The 18,375-nt window shown below is 39.9% G+C and overlaps 1 protein-coding gene across 2 annotated transcripts in view; it reads right to left on the reverse strand.

Annotated features, from left to right (window-relative positions):
• AGMO (alkylglycerol monooxygenase) overlaps positions 1–18,375 on the reverse strand; it is a 314,761-nt gene that overhangs the window by 115,782 nt on the left and 180,604 nt on the right. For both annotated transcript variants that reach the window (XM_019534049.1, XM_019534041.1), the window contains exons 11-12: positions 16,039–16,121; positions 12,610–12,712 (exon numbers count right to left, since the gene is read on the reverse strand). In XM_019534049.1, the coding sequence (XP_019389594.1) occupies positions 12,610–12,712; positions 16,039–16,121 (186 nt within the window). The remainder of the gene's footprint in view (positions 1–12,609; positions 12,713–16,038; positions 16,122–18,375) is intronic.

Below are 18,375 nucleotides of genomic sequence, written 5' to 3' on the forward strand. Positions count from 1 at the left end.
ACATTACAGCCTGCCTGACATCTGATTCACCAGGTACTTGCCAGACCTGACCTCTCATATTTTTTTTCTCTCCCTCTTTCTCCTCTACCCTCCTCTCCTTTTCTGCCCTTTGTCTTCCTAATTTCCAGCTATTTCCTTTTTCACAGACAACCACTTTTCTACCTTTAATTATTACTATTGTAGAGTCCTCTCCCCACCCACCCTTACTCACTTTGGCTTCCCCTCCCCACCTTTTCCCCACTCTGTTCCTTGCTTTACCTATTGTTTTTCTAATTTCTACCTATTTACATTCTCACTGACATCTTGTCACATTGTTCGCTTCTCTCATTACTTGGAGTCTCAGAGCAGGGAAGACTTCCTATGCCTGAGGAAGGGTGATTGTGTCTGAAAGGTTGCTAAGAACTTTTTTCCAACTACTCAGTTGGTCTGATAAAAGATATCACATCTACTCATAGAACCTTGCCTGCACTTAGGATGTGGCTTATTAACATCATAATAGGCATTACTCTACTACTTCTCAGAAAACTTCCTAGCTTATAGTAATGTTTACTATGATCTGAATAAAGCACATCCTAGGCTCACAGTGAATAGGAAGGTTGGACCATACCTCTTGTTTTAGAATCTTAACATGAAATTGCAGGGAAACATTTCAGTCTCTAGCATTCCTGGTTAAAAGGTTTTGTTCAAGATATCTGTTAATTACAAATGCCCTGTTTATCAAAGCAAAAAATCATGGGTTTTGTTTGTTTTGCAGTTTCCCATTTTCCAAGGAAGAACTGAAAAAATATCTTCCTTCCTATTACTTCCCCTTCACTTTTTTACTCCTATTCCAGAGACAAAATAGGAAAATGCAAAAAAGAAAGGAAGGGAAACTTGAAAATGTAGAAACCCCTTTTTTTAAAAAAAAAAAGCTAAATTATTTTTTACTTTAAATTTAACACAAAAGATCGGTATCTGACTGACTCTGCTGTCTACAGTCTTGGTGATATTAGGAATTTAGGGAGATTTATTTATTAGCTGTGGCCAAAACAATCTCCTTTTCTATAATTTGTAAGTATTTGAAACTGTAGTCTTGATCTGTGATAACTTTCAAGATATTATTGTGATATCTTCTATGTTATTTGATCCCCTTCATTCAGCACAGATCCAATAAAATGCCTGCTTGTTGAAAAATTGTCTTTAAATGGCACTCGTAACATAAAAGGGCCAAATTCCTTGATGGCTTAATCAGAAACATCTTAATTTAGGTAACTGGTATTACATCAACTTTCATTAAGAGAGAATCTGATCCAAAGAGGCTGCTTCCTATACTATGATGTACCTCTCCAAAACTGCCTTAAAATTAAACAGAAGTACGTTAAAAACATCTATGCAGGAAAAAAGGTATCAGACTTGCTGAACCTGGCAATCATTTAGTAAGCTTCATGTGAACATTAAGATTACAATAAAACAAATCCAAAAAGCTAGTACATTTTGTGGATTTTAACCATCCATTTAAAAATGGATGACTATCCATTTTTTTGAGCACGCAAAAGTGTGGTAGGTATTTTTTTCATGCATATATAGAAACAAGTCTCTGCCCCAAATATTTTATGTAATCTCACTTGAGTACCTGCAGCCAAAAGGGGAATAGGATGCATTTCTGTACATGATCTATTAAACAACATGTTTAACTTTTACTTTTAATCATTTTTAACCTCCTGCCTAAGTACCATTTTTATTATAACTTAACTTCTGTCTGTTTTGTGTTGCCAGCATTTCTACAGTCAACGAGGGGAAAATGAATTAATGCCAGGGATTTATAGTCATATGCAGATATGCAGTAAATTCAGGTAATAGCTAAAGACGAAGTGCAGCATCCTATTCTGCATAAAAGCTAATTTTTTTCAAACCAGAAACAGGAACTTTTATTTGAATATTAGCTCTTAATCAGCAAAATAAACAAGTCTAATCTAAGCAGTACATGGGCTCCACACGAAGATAAACCAATCCTGTCACCACAGATGTGATCACTCTCTGCCTCCATGGGGGGTGACTGCATTATTTTGCTCAAGTTTCAAGTGATAACTATGGCTTTGAATATACTTTTCTTTCCCATAACACCCATTTCCAACTTTTAAACATACAAAGTGTTTTGTGTGTTCTGCACTTGGGAATCAGTTGTTAAACACAACATTTGCTAATCTTCTTTCATCAGGCAATTTTTATTTGGCACTGGCAAGAAAAGACATTTTAAAACATTCTCTCTGCCTTGTGCAATATCTACATACAAAAACAAATATAGCATTATTGGTTTCTTTATATTTCCTGACTCTAAACCTATATCAAACAGCTCTTCAGGAAAAGAACAACAAACCCAGCAAAGCAATAATAAAAAATGAATCACTGAAACGAACAGCTTGATTCTAGCCAATTAATTCACTGGCCACTTTAGACAAGAAGTATTTAGCTGGTTAGACACTAGTATGCAGCTGACCAGATATCACAAAAAGGCTTTAAATCTCTGTGGTTATTTCAGATATTGTTAATAGGCAAACAGTTTAGAAGAGGCTTCATTCTCATTGTATGTACTGACACTGGAGATGAAAGCAATAGTAATCTAATGGGCATATCCTTTTGGATTTAAAAAAAAGTAATTATTTACAAGTACATGTTGTAATGGTCTGCATTGTAGCAGTATTTTAAATTTATTTTACAAAAGGCTTCTCCAGAACTAGGAGGACACTGGATAACTTGAAAACTAACTGGACACTGGATCATTCTACAGGGCCAGGCACATGCAACATAAACACACTGCAGGGCCACCCAGTTCTGTCGATTACTGCAGGAGAGCTGGGCTGGTGTGGGAGCTGGTTATTTGCCTGCGACGTTGCGGCAAAAGCCAAACACTTTTTACACTAAGTTTTCTAACACTAAACTCAGTGAGGCAAGGATCTCAGCAGTCAAGACTGTTGTGATACTTTGTACCTCTCTAGCATCTGCAAACCGTAAGTGATTCACCATGGGCACATCACCAGTGCTCCCACATCTGCACTGATTGCCTGTTGATACTGATCTATGAAGCCCAAAATGGCTTGGGATTGGCCTACCTGACAGACTATCTTTCTCCCCAAGTGATACTTACCATGGCTGAGATATTGATGTGTATGTTTTTTCTACCGTAGAAAAAGAAATTGAAATAGCTTTAACAAGAATTCACTTCTCTGGGTCCAAAGTAGACATAATGCAAAGTATATTTGGGAATTATCATGATTTAAGGAGAGGTGGAGAGGGGGCTAGATGTAGGTTTTCACTTGAAGAAAATTAGGATTTGGAGAAATGGGGATGAAGACATTTCCAATTGATTGTCTTGTTTTTTTTGAACGGAGAAAGACTGTTGTTTCCCTGCTGCTATTTTGTCTTAATAGGACGTCATTTTTTTAAAGCATTTGTTAAGGGTGGTTAAAACTTGGGAGGATCCACTCTTTGTGTGTTCATGTCTTAAAATACAAAATATGGATTAAAATAAATGTGTAACTTTATGTAAATTTCTCTCTTCCCAATATATCTTCAAGAATCCATTACACACTATAATGACCAAAAATGCATTCTGATGAAACAACTGTACAGAATTAAAAAGGTGGGTTTGGAAAGAGACTTAACCCTTGTAAGTACACTTCAGTTAATCTAATGTGATCTTTTGTGCATCTGCTCTATCCTGCACTGAGTGCACGCTTGACTAGGGCAGTTACAACAGAACATCTAGACACACAATGTCTTCCTTCATTTTTATGTTTATTTTATTGTTTGATCAACCCATACCCAATAATAAATACTGTTAGTGCTCTATGTAGATCATAAAGCTCCTTAATTTTCTTTCCAACAAAAAATGACTTTTCAACCAAAAAAGATTTTTTTTCCAGGAAATGCTTTATTTTGATTAGCATTATCTGGTTTATTTATGAAAAACAGTTTTTTCTGCCAAAAAAATGTTTTCCATTTTCTGGGTTTTCAAAAAACAGGAAAAGTTATCAGTTCTTTGATTTTTCAACAAAAAATTGTGAGATGTTGAACAATAACAAAAAAGATTTTATATTTTTTTAACTTTCCCACACAAAATACTTGGCACTTTTCTCCCAGCTCTAGAACCACAAAGTAAGTACAAGCAAGGAAAGATAGGATGGTTTTGTGTATTTAGAGCAAAACTGTCAGCTAATAATCCAATCTTGAAAATGTATTGCACAGCTAGACACTTTGCTTTTCTGAAACGTCTGAAAGTCACTGGGATTCACCACAGATGCAGCTTCCACCTATGTGAAGGCAGTTGCCTGGACTGTGGCCTAAATACTGATTTGTTAATCTTCATTACTCATGTGTTTTAACAAACAGAAAGGAAATATGGTTGGATTTCTAGGACTTGTAGCAGTGCTAATTGACAAAAAAGACATACTTTGACATAAAATGAGCAAATCTTAATGAAAATTTTCAAGAAAATGCATGCAACACCTCACAATTTCATTTTTACAGAGATACTGCTTCAAGACTAGAATTGTGTTTTAGTCATTTTATTTTGCATGGTTATTAACTTGCTAATTTTAACATTATACAAGGGCATGAGCCAACTACTGATTACTTGGGCTCAGAAAGGGCCAAAGAATAAAATTCCCTCAATTAGCTATGTGATTTATTCAATTTTGTTAGCTGTTTAAATATGTTGTAGAGCCATTAAGGCAACTATTTAACACTTACTGTCTACAAAGTGCTTTTGCATTACAGTTGGAGGTGGGGGAGGAGGATTTTGTATAAATTTTTACATGCTATTTCTGATTTATATTAGCCCACACTATCTCCATGACTTGTTAAGCAATTAAAATGATAAATGTAATAGCAGATATTTCTTTCACAGCTAAAATTAAATTGCAAGGGAACTGAAAAGATCCTAATAATAAACTACCAGTTTACTTTTTTAAGATCAAATAAATATATAATCCAATTTAAACCTCATTTTAATGGCACATTAGATGGTTTCAAACTTGTATTGATTTTTATTTTATGATTGTAAATAAACCCTGGAAAATTCCTTCCCAGATTTTACCACCTGAAACTGCAGCTGTTGGCTGACACTATCAAAGCCTCGCAATTCCAAACTCACGTGCAAATCTCATCAAGTGCAGACATTTCTAATTGATTCCAGAAGTTTTTCTTTTGCTAAGATCAGGGGGCAGAAGAAGAATAATGAGCGGCTTTTAAGCAGAGGGGGAGGGTGATGAGCTTGGGGAGTGGAGATTTTAAAAGCTCCGGCTTGGCTGCTCTGCTAGAAATGCGGAACAATTTTACGGTCAATTGGCCAGAGCATCTGGAATCATACATCATAGTCTTTAGTTGATGGTGGTGAAGCCGACTCACAAACTGGCTAAGTCCAAAATCAGTAATGACTCTGCTGTCACACCTAAGTGGAAACTAACTTAATCTACTGCCAGGTTTAACTGAGACTTTTTCTAAGGGACATTGTTCCCCTTAGGGCAGTTGTCAAGAATATTGAAAGCCCAATCCACTGAATACTCACTACACAGTATGGAAGACTTTTCTGCATGGAGCTAACATAGAAAATAAAGATTACAACTTGTGTTTGTTTAATTCTATGAGTGTTGACAAGGCTTTTTATCATGAGGCTGTAGGGTTTCTTCCCATCTCTTCTACTCCCAGGTTTGTACTGAAATACATTTCACATGCACCAGCCTATCTTGTTAGTGTATAGAGACTACATAAATTCTGAGGTCATAAATCATAGCACAAGGTATACAGCATTCAGTCTAACAAAAACCAAATATGGAATATGCTGTTCTTTGAAATGTGGCACAGATAATCATAGTGAGGGACAGAGAAAAATATTCTACAGAGCAGAAAACTATGGTTGATGTGGAAATAATTCCTTATGAGTGGATATTTGTTTTAAGTCTAGGCTCATAAGTCACTCTTCTGACATTTGTAAATTACACTAACAAGTGAGATAACAGCAAGTCTTTGTATGATGAAAGGAGATGTAAATCAGTAATATGATAATGTATCATATTTAGAGGAGCTGCTGTGAAATGTGGAATATAGTCCAAACAAGTCCCTTAATACAGAAAGATATCATATTTTTATCCAGTTAGTTAATACACTAGTTAGAAATATAACAAATGCATACTGGATGAAGCAGGAGTCCATTGAGTTCAGACTGTCATCTTTCACAATGTCTAGTACTAGCTTCACCTAAAAAAGACAAAAGTATGCCTGCAGAAGGTACTTTTGACATAACTGGATCATACAGATGCTTCTTTGCAGTTTTCATTAGACCCTGGTTTATGCCCTGAGAGCATGACGTTTTTATTTACCTTTCAAAACCCAGAACAAAGGGTGTTAATCTTTTGGCAGGAATTACCCATACTAATGCATAGGCATAGCCTCTCCTAGATCATCCCTAACCATTACTTATCAAGTCTCTCTTGAAGACCTCCAGTGACGGAGTTTCCACAACTTCCTTAGGCAGTCTATTCCACTGCCTCAACTGTTCTAACAGAGAAGTTTTTCCTGATATCCAATCTAAACTTGCTGTGCTGCAACTTCAGGCCATTTTTCTATGTCCTGCTCTCTACAGCTTATCATCTCTCATCTTTATGGCAGCCCTTCAGGTATTTGAAGACTCTGATGCATCACCCCTTAAACACCTTTATGGCAAGCTGAACATGTGATCAAGTTTGTTTGACACGGTTTGTTCATAGTAAATCAAGGCTGGCTTGCGATCAGCCTTTCATTCTCCATAAAGATGGGAAAGGATAGCTTCATCCCAGAGTACTAAAAGAACTGGCAGAGGAGGTCTCAGAGTATAACAGAATGAGAACATTTACATATTTATGGGAGACAGGCGAGGAATCAAATGACTGGGAAAAGGCCAACATAGTCCACTTTAAAAAAAGGAGGGGAGGGAATTATGGATTGGTTAACCTCACCTCTATACCTGGGAATGGACCTCCTTATGAAATGCTCCGGTAAATTTCCAGGTATAGAGGTGAGGTTAACCAATCCATAATTCCCCAGGTCCTCCTCTTTTTTTTTTAAAGTGGACTATGTTAGCCTTTTTCCAGTCTTTTGATTCCTTACCTGTCTCCCATAAGTCTGTACATTTTATTCTCACTGACTCTGAGACCTTCTCTGCCAGTTTTGTCAGTACTCTGAGATGATACTCATCAGGCCCTGCTGACTTGAATTCATTCAGACCCAACAAAAGCTTTCTGACTGCTTCTTTCGCTGTCTCTTTTCTCAGCATGTCCCCTTCCGTATCCAAATAATCCTTGTTAGCTGTCTGCTTTCAGCCCAATTCTTCTGAGATAGTTGAGGCAAAGTAATTGTTGAGCAGCTCAGCTTCTTAGTATTTTCTTTGTAGAGTTGCCCTAGTCTATTTACTAGTAGGCATACAGCTTCCTTGTTTTTACTTATAGAATCTCAAATTGTCCTTAACTTGTCTTGCCAGGTTAAATGCCTGTAAGTTCTTGCTATATCCTGGTATGTTTCCTTGGTGACCCGCTCATATTTCCATTGCCTGCATATTTTTCTTCTGCATTTGAGGCACCCTAGAAACTCCTTGTGCAGCCACATTGGTTTTTATCATTCTTTTTGTGCTTTCATTATGTCAGAATAGTTTCTTGTTGGGCTTGCAATACTGTGCCATTTAGAAGCTTTCAGTCCTCGTGGGGTCTGTCTTTATCCTTCAGTCTGTCTCCCCATGGTGTCTTGCAGACTGTCTGCTTAAGTTGGTTGAAATCTGCCTTTTTGAAATCCAGTGTCTTAATTCTGCTGACCCTATGCTTTCACAGTATCAGGATTATAATTTCAATTATATTGTGATCACTTTCACCCAAGTTTCCCATCACCTTCACATCTTCTACCAGCTCTTCCCTATTAGTCATGATCCAAGCTAAATGATTCCCTAGTTCTAACCTCCATTTTCTGGAAGAGAAAATTGCTCTCCACACAACTTGGGAACTTACTCAATGAACACATGCATGGCAGGAGGCATGACTATGAGGTATAGCTGCAATTCCCAGAGTTCAGGGCCTTCTCATTAAGCAAGGTGCACCACTACAGCTGAGAGCCCTGTCAGCTGATGGGGCTCCCAGCCACAGGGATGACCTATGCTACATCGGCAAATTAAAGCTCAATAACAATCAGCTACAAAATCAGTACATATGTTCAAGGTCTAACTTTATAGCTGGTTGGAGCTATATCATTACTTTATACATGTAGTGGGTCTTAACATAATTGTGCAATTAACCAATTAATTGCACAGTACCTGTAACCTGTAGAGAGGGCCTATATGATTATTTCAGAAAATATCTGGGAAATTGAAGTCTCCAGAAGATATGAAAATGGAAAAAAGTAAACAAATGAAACTCTCCACCTATCTTCTAGCAGCCATCCATAAAAAGTAATATTTATCAACTTTTTCATATCTCAGCATCTGATATACTACATGAAGGGGTTTCAACCTTTTTTAACAAGTGTACACCTTCTCTCTCAAAGTTCCAGCTCAGGACCTTTTTAAGTACCTCTTGGGGTATGCATACCCCCAGTTGACAACTACTGTACTACCACTGTATTACATTATGGGGGGGTGTTTTTTGAAGATGCATATAACACAGCTGTTAAATTTACATTTAGTTGCATTCACAAGCAATGTTTTCTACCATTACTTACTGTATGGCAGACCCAGTCATCTTCCAGCTGGTCTACAACCAGCCAAATGTCCTTCATCCAGTACTAAGAGCATATTTTCCTCAGACAACTCACCATCCAGAAAACAACAATACTCCTCAGAAAACGTTCCTGTTTTACAGCTTAATTTAAATGTAATGAATCAATGCAAAACTACCAGGCTTTAACTCAGGCAACTGGATCATGTTAATAATATTTATTTTAAAACACTAGCACAGGAGGAAGAGAGAGAAACTTGGCCTTCGTAACTTTCCTTTCAGTTCAAACATAAGTATGCAAGGTTTGGTCCTTATGTCAGAAGGCAGATGTTGAGGCAGATGTCCCTGGTTTGGGCCTAGTGGCACAGTAACCCTACAGCACGTGATGAATAAGGGCTGCTTTCTTCTTGCTCGCCCATATACACTCAGCTCCCCGAAGGCAGTGGACAGTGACCAAAAGAAGCAGGGAGCTGGGAAGAGGGTCATCAACAACAAACATGAAGTCCTAATGATAACAGTGAAGGGGAACTATCTGGAAATTATATCCATTCTAGTCTGGGATCCACCTCTTGGCCACTCCAAAATCTTACTAACTTGGTATATTTCTGGCAGAAGCACACAACTTTATAAGAAATCTATTTGAGTGACTGAACATGTATGAACAGCACATTTATAAAAGTTCATTTATGATTCAAGATGGTTATCAAGTCAAACCAAATCTGCCAGTGATCCATTGCACACTGTACATTTAAGAACTCTATGACAGAATTAAACAGCAGGAACACAAAATATTGCTGTATCGGTTTTCTTTACATCTTTAAATAATGGTTAAAAACAGCAACTTATACATTGACAAAAGTGACTCAACCAAACTTACCTGAAAGGAGTTCTGTTTTTTTGCTTTGATTTTTTTTTTTCTTTCCACACACAATTTAAGTTATTTTACTGATTATTTCATTCTTATGTATCGGGGCAAATCTGATCATCTAGTCCGACCCCCTGCCATGGCAGGAGAGAGTACTGGGGTCAAACGACCCAGCAAGATGTGCATCTAACCTCCTCTTAAACACCCCCAGGGTAGGAGCCTGCACCACTTCTCTTGGAAGCTGGTTCCAGACCCTAGCCACCCTGACCGTGAAGTAGCACCTCCTGATATCTAACCTAAACCTACCCTCTGCCAGCTTGTGACCGTTATTCCTGGTCACTCCTGGCAGTGCTTGGGGGAACAGTGACTCCCCCAGTGCCTGCTGATCCCCCCTGACTAGTTTATAACAGGCCACAAGATCCCCCCTCAGCCTTCTCTTTTGGAGGCTGAACAGGTTCAGGTCCTGTAGCCTCTCCTCATAGGGCCTGCCCTGCTGTCCCCTGATCATACGAGTGGCCCTCCTCTGGACCCTCTCCATGCTGTCGACATCCCTCTTGAAGTGTGGCGCCCAGAACTGGATGCATTACTTCAGCTGCGGCCTGACCAGTGCCGCATAGAGGGGGAGGATCACCTCTTTGGACCTGCTCGAGATCACAATATACCATTTTACATAAATAGAAAGGGTAGGTGAGTGGTTTCTATTACAAACAGAATCACTAGTCCAACACTTAAGATTGGAGGAAGTTATCTAAATTTTTCACTGGTTCAAATCCAACCATCCATCCTTCCCTTACTTTTCTTTTTTTTTTTTTTTTAAACATGAATTTTTGATCCTACTCAACTTTATTTAAATAATCATCTGTATCATAAATCCAACCATCACACATAGCACAAATTATCATGATTGTTGATAGCCTTTATCAGGGAGCTCAAAAACTATACGTACATGGAAAATGAAAACAAAGATAAGGTGACACCTTCTCTATCAGGAAAGGCAACATCAAAAATCTGTCCATAGCTATAGTCTCTAGCACCATCTACAAACATTATACTAATGTTACAAAAAGATTTTATAACATCTACTGTTTCAAACTTTGGTCTGTCCACTGACCAATGACTTGAAATGATTTGGGAGGAAGCTCGTTCAAAAAAAACCCTACATAACATATCATGGGAACAAATTGTTTCTGTGACATTGCCAATGCTGAGTAGCCAGCCAGATAAAATAAGGGAAGACAAAGAAGGAGCCAGAGAAACCATAAGAGAAGAAGGCCCAATGTAAGGAAAAGAAACAACTCTGAAGAAATGGAATATAAGCAGAGACTGAGAGAAACAGACAGAGAAAAAGAGAAAAGCTACCTAAGTGAGAAACTGAAGGATTGCATCTCAGTGAAGGAAATGAATTAAGGAGAGAGAGAAACAATACTTTAAAAAATTAAGGATTAATAGACTAAAACTGGATTTTATCTATTGCTTATTTCTTCATGCTGGAGTAGAAAACAGTTACTTCAGAAATAATCAGAATTATTTCCCCAAACAATAACTTGTTTCTTTTAATCTACTCCTTTGTTACTCATATTTACATGTATATTTTTGAATGCACATGCACTTACCTATCACTGCAAGAAAAGTAAGTGAAGTACTTTTTTTTTTTGCCAATGGAGATTGTGTATTTGGCATAAAATCCCTTTTGCTCTAGGGCAGCAAAATGTACATTAGACAAATATTTCTATGTTCTAAGTATATCATTATAATAGGTTACTCAGTGATCACTGGAAAAATGTTCCAATAGCTATGCTGCTCAGATTCAAACAAAATACATCATTATTAAATCCCTAAAACATCTGTGATAGTACTGGCAGATGCTGATTAAAAGAAAACAAAAATCTTTGATTTACAAATCAAGCTTATGACACCAGCATCACAATTACCAAAAATTCAAAACAATTTTTAGTGACGTTTTGCTCACTAGCTTTATATTTTGTCTAATAATTATTGTTTCCTGTCTTAGAAAAAGACACCATAAAATAATGGGGCGTTTTTTCCCTAGTGATTTTGTCTCATGGCAGGAAAAAGGCAAAAGAACTGGCCCCATTTCCAGAAGCACCCAAGTAGCAAAGTCTTTGGGAACCAAGTTCTCAGGTGAGGTAAACTGGTGTAACTCCTTTGAAGTCCAGGGAATTATTTCAGTTGACACACTGAAAAATCTGATCCGACTCTTAAGGCATTAGGTTTTTCTTCTGCCAGTGTAACCAAAAGATACATATATATCTTAGTTCTTAGAACAACTTAATTTTGCTGAGGGAAAGAGAAGAAAATATCTGAAGGAATTCCTTTAAAAAATGTCACCCACATCAAAAACTACAATTTATTATGTTTAACACATTCTTTTTATATTACTTATATAAGTATCCTGCTGCATATTATCTTGGCATTTCATTCAGTCACCTTTGATTTTTGTCAGATGACTGGGAAGGAATTTGGGCCCTGGTAATACAGCCAGATCCCAAAAGTAAATTCTGTTTGATAGCCACTCTCTCCTAAAGTCTAGCAGAACATTCATAAAGCTGAATGAGCACAATCCTAACATACCATTGTGTGAGAAGCAACTGCATAGTTCATATTAAGTGCAGACCCAAAATGCAAAAGGTGGATCAACAATACACAAACGAGCCATGCGAAGATACAAAATCATTCAATCCAAATTCACTTTCAACAATTGGTAATGCTCCCCTTCATGTTTGCTATTGTCTTTGAGAATAGTCAAGATCTTAAAATATGTTGAATCTAGTGGTAGGGCATTTTAAAGTTTATGTTTACTGATATATTATTTCTGCTTTGAAGGGCAGTACACATTGTTTGCCTTGTAATGTTTAAAAATTAAGAACCTTCCTTTGGGTAAAGTTTCAAAACAGGAAAAAAGTTAAAAGAAAAAAATAAGTTAAATGTTCATCTTTTGAAAAAAAATGCAGAGAAAAATACAGATTCTAAGATCTAGACTGCATGCTCCATACTTCTGAACAAATGCCTTACCTCATAAGCAAACATCAAGGATGGATAAGTTTTTATATAACCAAGTTTCTGCAGAGCTAGAAAAACTGTGCAACGGACAGTTTCCCATCTAGCTGCTTCAGGTCTAGAAATAAAAATAAAGAAATAATTAAATAAATTAATGTATTTTTTTCTGCTCTTCTGTGTGTTACCTGTTAAAAATGTCATTGAATAATAGGGGTCCACCCAACTCGAGGTGGCGGCCAGCTGATTTCACAGGCAGATCGTAGGGCCAGCTGCTATTTTCATGGGCTTATGGTAATACCCCTCTCCCCATACCTTTGATTGGCCTAGGGGCCCTGGTGGCCCTGCCCCCTGCTGTTGATTGGTAGAAAGGGCTGGCTGTCCATCATACAGTCCTGCTTCCACCACTGATTGGCTGAGGCAGCTGTGTCAAGCAGCCTCTCCCCCTCACCACTGATTGATGGGGGGGCACATAACAGGCAGCCCTCTCTGCCAATCAGCAATGAGGGGCAGGAGCGGCAGTCATCTTGCCTGCTCACCTTAGTGCTGGCAGTGCCCTTCATGCCCAGCTATGTGGCCGTGAGGACTGCTGGCTCACAAGGGGAGCCAGCATTTTATTTTTAGTAAGTTTTTTTTGTCTGATTGTTTTGTTTTTCTACAGATTTCGTGGAGATCACCCAATTTTGCGATTTCCATGAAATCCATTAAATCGTGATTTGAGTAGGTCCCTAGTGATAAAGAAGAACAAAAAACTAGACACTAAAGTCCCATGGTTGTATGGAATGGCACGAGAAACTATACCTGATTTGGAGTATACATGTTAAGAGTATGGGCAAACTAACAAAGTACAGCAAATTCAAGGGGGATGGGGAATTTTACCCTTGAAGGGAACACAGCTAAGCTGTCCCTGTTTAGTTTCAAGTTACTAGGGCACAAGAGAAGGCACATGGATAGTTGTTGAAGAGCAGCTGCTCTGCTGTCCCCTTTTAATTCTTTGAATTTCATTTTATGAAATGTAATTTTGAATTTTCAGAATTTGTAATACTTGATGTGTGGATCAACCTGTGTAATGTACCTCATCTTAAATTATTTACTTGTGCTATTAACTTAATCTCTAAAACAACACAGTCTTGACTAGGAGACTGAATAAAACTATGGCCCTTTGGTTCCTATTGGTAAAGTAAATTGTTTATTAGAAAACTATGGGGGGTATATGGGTAATTTATGAAAAATCTTTGTCCCCAGTAAGTGTTGTATGGCCTTGTCCACTTCTTGGTTGGTGCCTTCCTCCCTAGAGACGTCAGGGTGAGACCACACCCTAGGGCCACCTAGATTGTTCTGAGTGCTGCCCCTACTCTCCTGCCACAACTTTGATGTTGATAGATGGGGGAGGCAGTTCCCTGTCGGTGGTCCCAGCGGGGCTGCAGTTCTGGGTCTTCCTTTGTGGGGCTCCAAACCTTCCTTTACCCCACCCTTTACCATATCCACAGCCTGGGAGAGCTAAGTATCCTTTTACCTTTCCCCGGGGTGATCTCTCTTCACCCACGAGGCCCACCCTGAGCGGGGTAGGGTATCCGGCCATCAATCACCACGGGACTGATCCTTAATCTTCAGGCCAAGCCACAGACAAACTAAACGCCCTAGCCTGGAGTAATGATAACTCAAAAGGTCCATCGCTCCCTGAGAAGGCATTAGTCGTCTACTGACGGAGTACAGGGGACTCCGGCTCCCTGGACTCTTCTGCCTCCCTGGGGAAAGACGAGACTCGACATCGATCCCTCCACTTACTCTTTCCAGTGGGCCTGCAGGCTGGGAGCTAGTCACTCCTGTTCCCACCAACAGATGGGAGCTGCCCCTTCCCCTCCCGGTTCTGGGCCAGCTGCCTCCTGCTGCTCTTTCTTTACTCAGCTGCCCACCAAGTCTTGGCGTTGCTCACCACCCTTCCCCACAGGGGTACCTGGCCACTCCCACAGAGCCTAATCTTCGTCCATGACTGTGGGGACAACCTTCCTCTCCCTGCCATGCCTCTCTGGCCAACTCTGGCTCCTTGAGCTCTGCCCCAGGGCTTTTCCTGCCAGGCTGCCCTGTTGGACGCTAGGGCTTCTCACCCTGAGCCCCGCTCTACCGCTCCTACCTGGCCCCGCTGCCTTTGGCTCCCTGATGGTGTCTTGCTTCTTCCTGCTGGGATTCTGCTCCTCTCTGCTCGGCTCCACAGTCTGGGTCTCTGTGCTGGCATCCTGACCTTGCTCGCTGGCATCCCACTGCTTCTCACTTGGCTCAACTACTTGCCTCACACTGGTACCCTCTGTCTCTCCTTCCCAGCAGCTGCTTTCTCCCCAGCTGCCTTTTGAGCAGCCCAAGCTGCTCCCAGGCTCTGCCCCCGGGGATCGCTGATCTGCAGGCTCAGGCAGCTGCGGAGCTGCTGAGCCTGCGCTGGCGTCTTCCCCCAGCTGCTGCTTGTCCTGACCCTTGTGGTAAGTAGCAGGGCTCATCAGGCAGGGTCCCAGGACACGTTGGGAGGGGGGCTTCTGTTCATCTATAATTCATCTATAATCTTCATCTATAATTTGCGTCTGTTTCCTTACAGTTCAATTTTCCTTATCTACATTATAAACTGCATAAGATTTTGCATATTTTTCCTGTCCTGAAAATAAATTTTAATGTACATAAATCAAAATATTTCTCTGCAAGCAAAAAATGAATGATGGATTTAAAACAGAGCTGGATTTCACCAGAATGTTAAATGAAAAAATATACATTTCTTTGACAGATTTTTGGAGGCAGAACTAATAAAGTATCTCTGTTGGAAAGACTTTTCCATTATTTTCTGAGGCCATATTGCTCATTCTGTGCATGTCTATACACACATATTAATGCAAAGCAATAAAGTCCGATGCTTATTGCTCAAGAGTTTATTGCTCTGGGTGTGTCTTCTTCATGTGCACCCAGCTGTGCAGGTGCTGGTTGAGGCACAAGGGTGCTTCAGTGCAGAACTGAGATTGGGGAATTTGGCAGCCCCCATACTGAAGCACCCTTGTGCCCCAGCCAGGCGGGGCAGTGGATAGTAATTATTTTTACAAGTACTATCCTGCTGTGGAGTAAATTAGTTTACTCCAGCCTAATAAAAGTGCATGTGTAGATGTGTGACATTTACTGCATGACTAATCAGTCTACTGCGCTGTAAATGTCTCATGTCTATGCCTTGTGAGTAGTACTACAGTTCTCAGGAAGTCTTCATGACTCCTCCCAACAGTGTTATTTTTAAGTGTGTCGTAATTTTGTCTTTAGTTTGCACTGTACAAACAAACTATTTGCATCTGATTAGCACAAACATTTTGGTATATCTGCAATTTCCACATTTATATGGGATGATTGTGATGAGCAGCAGAATTTTTGTTATTATTACGGTTTTTCAAGGAAATAAAAAAAGAAAAAACAATATCTTGCCTTTTGTCCATAAGCAATCCAATGGAGGTCAATGTTAGGATAATATAGCCAATCCTCAGGAGAACTGTTACCTGCGATAATGTCTGTTAAAGAAATAGCAAATGAACAAATTACTCATTTAGAAAAACTCTCTAAAGGGATATTGTGTTCTAAACCTGACACTGAAGCAATCTGAACATTCACTCTCAATTATACATTAGTGTCAGCTTTTAAAGCAATGTCACTGTTTGAACTAAAAACTGTAAAAATTTCCCAATCTCAGGCCTAAATGTCCTTGTTTTTTGTTTTGGGAAATGACAAGAATCACATTTAAAAATAAATCTTCAGGTACAAATAGTTTCATTTTTTTTCATTATTATTAGTTCTGCTAAACTTATTTGACCCATTTGTGCTTTTATTTAAACAGAAATAAAGATCAAACCACAACCCTGCTTTTTTCCATCTTAAAGTCACTGCATCCTTGCAGCTCCAAGTTTGACTTTCTAAGACTACTGGCAGCTGAAAACAAGCACACACCTAAAGAAAGAGAGTAGGGATGTAAAGTCATACAGCGGTGTTAAAAAAAAAACTAATTTAATTCCTTCATCAAAGTTCAGCACTTGGCTCCCAATTCAGCAAAGCATTTCATTATGTTCTTGACTTTAGTGGATCTTAAAACCTTTAAAACACAGGGTGAGATTACACATTATAATCAGACCATATTAAGAGAATTTAAAACTTGAACTATTGCACATTAAGGCTTATTAAAAAGTGCTAACAGTTGTCTAGTCATCTTAAAGTTATGCCACTTCCAGCAAGGATTATCTTTCAGCTATGCTACCCAGATCAAATTAAGTTAACTTCTGAGTGGTAAGCTACAACTTTACTAACAATATTATGAAGGTGTGTTATAGGTTCATTGCCTTCTCTCTCTCATTTAAAAAGCTCACAAAGTATCTACTATGTCATCAATAAATTGGGCTATACACCTGTCTGAATCCCCCACCCAAAACTCCACTCTTTTAAAAAATCTTCTCGCCTCTCTACGTGAGAAGATGGCCAGAAGATACCAACAGGGACCTCAGCGTAATAGGTAGAATCAAGCATTTGGAATCTCCACATTGATGTTTAGAGGCCATTATTTTGCACTGTGGTAGATGCCTAGCAATTGCTTGGCAATATCACACTTACTAATTTATCATCAACAAACTAAAGAAACATGGGCTAGATGAAACTACTACAAAGTATATAGATGTCTGGTTCAATAGCTGCAAGCAAAGGGTAATTATTAATGGGTCATGTCTGAATGCCAGGAAGTTTCAAATGGAGTCCCATAGAGGTCTGTCCTGGCCCTGGTGCGGGTCAATGTGTTTATTATTTATTCGGATGCTGGCATAAGAAGTTTGTTGAGCAAATTAATGGACAACATGAAACTGGGAAGAATTCTGAACATGTTGGAGGATGCAAGCAAATTCAGAAGTATCTTGGCAAACTGGAAAGTTGGGCTAGAGCCTACAGAATAAAGTTCAATGTGGACAAATGCAAGGTGCTTCACCTCTGGAGGAATAAATAAAAAACATTAGGGGTGCACCTTTTTGGGACGATACAGATGGCTGATTTTTGACAAGCCACATGGGCTGATTCCAATTCAATTGCTGATATCTGACCCAGCAGCTTGGACAGCAGGAGCTTGCTAGTAAGTCTGTTGTAGGGGAAGGGGCAAGGGAGGAGGGAAGGAGCAGAGGAGGCAGATCAAGGTTGCTGTGATGAGAGAAGGAGTGGGCCTTGGACAGGCGATACCCAGCTAGGGCAGGGTGGGGCATGGGATGGGGATGCAGCTCATCCAGGGGATGGGGAGGTGGCTCCTGCCGCTGTACGCACCCCATGGGGGGGCACGGATGGGTGCGCCCCGGATCTGTGTGCAGGGCAAACTTGGGCTGCCACTGCAGGCTGGGGCCAGGGCCAGTGCTGGACTCTTCCCAGCAGGGGGGCCAGGCTGGGATGCACTCAGGGTAGGCAGTGGTGGCATTGTGATGGAGGCTACAGTGAATTTTGGGGTGGCTGTAGCCCCTATTGTAGCCTCCCTCCAGTTCTGCTGTTGCCTGCCCTGAGTGCAGCCCTGGCTGAACCCCTCCACTGGGAAGAGCCCTCAACCCATGTACAGATCCAGGGGTACATGCTCCCCATGCCTTCCTGGGGTGCATGTAACAGTGGGAGCCTTCCCCCATCCCCATGCTCCCTGAACAAATTGCTCATGGCTCTGTCCCATGCCCTGCCCCACCCTAGTTGTGCAGTGTCTTCCCCTGCCATAGCCCCATTTCCTCCTCACTGCAGGGACCTTAATCTGCCTCTCCCTCC

Source organism: Crocodylus porosus, unplaced genomic scaffold (assembly GCF_001723895.1).
Source record: "Crocodylus porosus isolate Cpor-Errol unplaced genomic scaffold, CroPor_comp1, whole genome shotgun sequence".
Lineage (NCBI taxonomy): Eukaryota > Metazoa > Chordata > Crocodylia > Crocodylidae > Crocodylus > Crocodylus porosus.